This window comes from Capsicum annuum, unplaced genomic scaffold, assembly GCF_002878395.1.
Source record: "Capsicum annuum cultivar UCD-10X-F1 unplaced genomic scaffold, UCD10Xv1.1 ctg2578, whole genome shotgun sequence".
Lineage (NCBI taxonomy): Eukaryota > Viridiplantae > Streptophyta > Magnoliopsida > Solanales > Solanaceae > Capsicum > Capsicum annuum.
In genome coordinates, this window is record NW_025831995.1 from 18,521 (window position 1) to 22,895 (window position 4,375).

At 40.7% G+C, this 4,375-nt stretch overlaps 1 protein-coding gene across 1 annotated transcript; it reads right to left on the reverse strand.

Annotated features, from left to right (window-relative positions):
* Window positions 1-1,104: 1,104 nt before the first annotated feature.
* On the reverse strand, window positions 1,105-3,394 carry LOC124890832 (the record flags this gene model as incomplete). Its single annotated transcript, XM_047402654.1, has 3 exons — window positions 3,332-3,394; window positions 2,399-2,696; window positions 1,105-1,172 (listed from the first exon to the last, which is right to left on the reverse strand). Coding segments are annotated over exons 1-3 (429 nt in total), but the record flags the coding sequence as incomplete, so codon positions are not given.
* Window positions 3,395-4,375: the final 981 nt, after the last annotated feature.

The following is a 4,375-nucleotide window of genomic DNA, read 5'->3' on the forward strand; positions in this document are numbered from 1 at the left end:
AAATACTGGATGAACTGAACCCAAACTAACTGGCAATTCTAGCTCATATGCAACTCCACCTATCCTTCTCATAATATGATATAGTCCTATATAGCAAGGACTCAGCTTACCTTTCTTCCCAAATTGCATGACTCCCTTCATGGGAGAAACCTCAAGAAACACCTAATCTCTAACCTTAAATTCTAGATCTATTCTCCTAACATCGTCGTAGGACTTCTGACGCCTCTGAGCTATCTTAAGTCATTCTCTAATAACATTCACATCCTCTATTGCCTGATAAACATGATTAGGACCAAATATTTGTGTCTTACCTAATTTATACCACCCTATTAGTGACCTACATCTTCTCCCATACAATGCCTCAAATGGTGCCATCTTAATACTAGAATGGAAACTATTATTATATGTGAACTCTATCAATGGAAAGTGATATACCCAACTACCTTTAAAATCAATCATACAAGCCCTCAACATATCCTCAAGGGTCTGGATGGTGCGCTCAGCTTACCCATCTGTCTAAGGGTGGAATGTAGTGCTCAAATTCACTTAGGTACCTAAACCCTTTTGAAATGATCTTCAAAACTGTGAAGAAAACTATATACCTCTGTCAAATATGATGGACACAGGTGCCCCATGTAAACGAACTATTTCTGCAATAAACAGCTTGCAATAATCCTCTCTTGAATAATTTGTCCTGATGGGTCGAAAGTGAGCTGACTTGGTCAACCTATCTACAATCACCCAAATGGAATCATACTGGTTTTGGGATCTTGGAAGTCCTGTAATGAAGTCCATAATAATCATCTCCCACTTCCACAAAGGCAAAGCTATCTCTTGAGAAGAACCACCTGGCCTCAAATGTTCTACTTTAACTTGTTGACAATTCAAATACTTGGCAACATAGTTGTCTACATCACACTTCATATTATTCCACCAATAAATGGTTTTCAAATCTTGATACATCTTAGTAGAGCGAAGGTGAACAACATACCTCGACGTATGAGCTTTGTCAAGGATTCTCTTCCTTAGACCATCTATATCTAGCACACATAATCTACCCTAGTATCTCAAAACACCATCACCACCAATTTTAAAAGAAAATACCTTTTGTTGAACCACATCTTTCTTGATCTGCATCAAGATGAGATCTTCAACCTGGGTCTCTTTAACTTCTGCACAAAGGGATGATTTAGCTATCTCATGAACAACCACTCCTCCATCCTTGAAATCCAAAAGTCCCATTCCTAGATTTGTAAGTTGGTGAATATCCTTCACCATATCCCTCTTTTCTTTCCCCATATGAGAAATACTACCCATAGATAACCTGCTGAGGGTGCCGGCTACCATATTCGCCTTGCTCGGATGATAGTGCAGGCTCATACTATAGTCTTTTAAAAGTTCCAACCATTGCCTCTGCCTGAGATTCAATTCTTTCTGTGAGAAAACATACTGTAAACTCTTTTGGTCAGTAAATATATCAACATGTACCCCATACAAATAGTGCCACCAGATCTTAAGTGCAAAAACCACAGCCGCTAACTCCAAATCATGAGTAGGGTAGTTCCGCTCATGCAACTTCAACTACCTAAATGCATAAGCAACTACCTTACCGTACTGTATAAGGACACACCCGAGTCTTACTTAGGACACATCACAGTATACAACAAAACCATCTGTACCCTCCGGAAGAGTCAGAACAGGAGCAGTAGTCAACTTGTCTTTCAACTTCTCAAAGCTATTCTCATAAAAGTCAAACCATAAAAAATTCACCTTTTTCTGAGTCAACTTAGTAAGTGGTGCAGCTATAGAAGAAAAACTCTCGATGAATCTTCTGTAATAACCCACCAAACCCAAGAAGCTTTGAATATTGGTTGGAGTCATGGGTCTAGGCCATTTTCACACTGCCTCAATCTTTTGGGGATCAACCTTAATCCCCTCACTAAACACAATATGCCCCAAGAACGCAATAGCATTCAACCAGAATTCACACTTGGAAAATTTTGCATACAATTTATGATCTTTAAGGGTCTGAAGGATGATTCAGAGGTGATTGGCATGGTCCTCCCCTCTCTTAGAATATACCAAAATTTCATCAATGAATACAATGACAAATAGATCCAAAAACTGACAGAAAACCCTGTTCATTAGATCCATGAAAGCTGCAGAGGCATTAGTTAACCCAATATGACTAAGAATTCATAATGGCCGTATCTGGTTTGAAAAGCTGTTTTGGGAATATCTGACTCTCTAACTTTCAACTGGTGATACCCCAAATGAAGGTCTATCTTTGAAAAAAATTTAGCACCCTGAAGTTGATCAAAAAGATCATCAATACTAGGAAGAGGATATTTATTTTTAATCGTGACCTTATTTAACTGGCGGTAATCTATGCACATACGAAGGTAACCATCTTTATTTCGCACGAAAAGTACAAGTGCACCCCAGGAAGACACACTGGGGTGGATAAAACCTTTATATAGAATATCTGCTAGCTGTTCTTTCAACTCTTTTAACTTTGTAGGAGCCATCATATATGGCAGAATAGAAATAGGATGTGTATCTGTCAATAAATCAATACCAAAATCTATCTCCCTATTAGGTGGTATTCTTGGGAAATCATCCAGAAAGACTTCTGGGAATTTATTCACTACGGGGACAGACTGAAGAGGGAGACTTTCGACAGTAGAATCTTTAACCTGAATAAGATGATACAAGCAACCTTTGGAAATAAGTTTACGGGCCCTGAGATAAGATATGAAATGCCCTCTAGGTTCTAGAGAATATCCCTCCCATTCTATCACTGACTTATTCGAAAAACAAAAGGTGACTCTTCGAGTCCTATAATTCAAGGTGGCATAGCACAAGTGGAGCCACTCCATCCCTAAGATAGCGTGAAAATCAACCATATCAAGTTCTATGAGATCTGCCTTAGTATCCCGGCTAAAAATAGACACAACACAATTTCTATATACCCTCCTAGCCACTATAGAATCTACCACCGGGGTGGAAACCAAAAATGGTTCAGCAATCACATCAGGCTCAAACCCAAAACCAATAGCCCCATATGGGGTCACATAAGACAAGGTAGATCCAGGATCAAGTAATACATACACATCACAAAAAAAGATTTGCAATGTACCGATGACTACATCTGGTGAGGCCTCTGCCTCCTAGCGGTTGGTCAAAGCATACAACCAATTCTGACTATTTTTGGCGGTTGAAGTGGCACCCTTCTGAGGTGGTGGTGCAGATAAATTCACCTGTGACTTGGCTTCTCCAATATTACTCTTTGCTTTCGGACAGTTTCTCTGGATATGGCCTAGCTAGCTACCTGAATAACACACCAAAGAGCCAAACTAACATCTTCCTGGATGATTCCTCCTGCATCTCCCATAGCGCAAATAGGACCGAGAGTTCTGGGCTACACTTCCCTATGACTGCATACCCTGCATCCTCGACCCCTGACTAGATTGAAAATTCTGGGTGCGCTGTTCAGCTGTGGGTCTGGACACTGGAGCACTAGCTGCCGACTGTGCATTACTTCAATTCTTTTTCTTTTTCCATTTACCGCCCCAATTACCACTCTGCTACTGACTATGACTCTGGTCTGTTGGTTTGGTTCTCTTTGCCTGCCTGTCTTTTTCCTTATATTCAGTTATCTTCTTCTTCTTCTCCTCAACTTGCTGCCTGTAGACTGACAGTCTAGCAAAGTCCATATCCCTGTTCATCATATCTCCCTGACACTCAAGCACCAGATCATCTAAAAGGCTAAAAGCAAACTTCCTCATTCGAACCCTCATACTACTAGTTATCTCAGGAGCATAACGGGCCAGCTGTTTAAACTTTAAAGTATACTCCTGAACACTCATCTTACCCTGCTTAAGGTTTATGAATTCCTCTGCTTTAGATTCCCTTGGCTCCAGAGGAAAGAATCGGTCAAGAAAAGCTTCCACAAACTAGTCCCAAACTGTGGGCTCAGCACTGTCACCCTTTGTGTCTTCCCACTCGTAGTACCATTGTTTCTCTACATCCTTTCACTGGTATGCTGCTATTTCAACACCCTCCACCTGATCAATATGCATTACTTTGAAAATCTTTTCTATTTCATCTACGAACTCCTACAGCTCCTCTTCTACCTTAGCGCCAGAGAACTCGGGCGGGTTCATTCTCATGAACTGGCCTACTCTAGTAACTTCAGAAGTAACAGACACAGACCCAGTATCCTCCGACCTTTAATTTTATTCGGCTACCAACAATGCAAGAATATAAATAGATTATCTGAATTCAGTATTACAAACCTCTGCTTCATGAGGCTGAGTGCAATTGGCCCCCATCCGGGGAGCTCTGGGAGGACTAGTCGGTATAGGAGGTACTC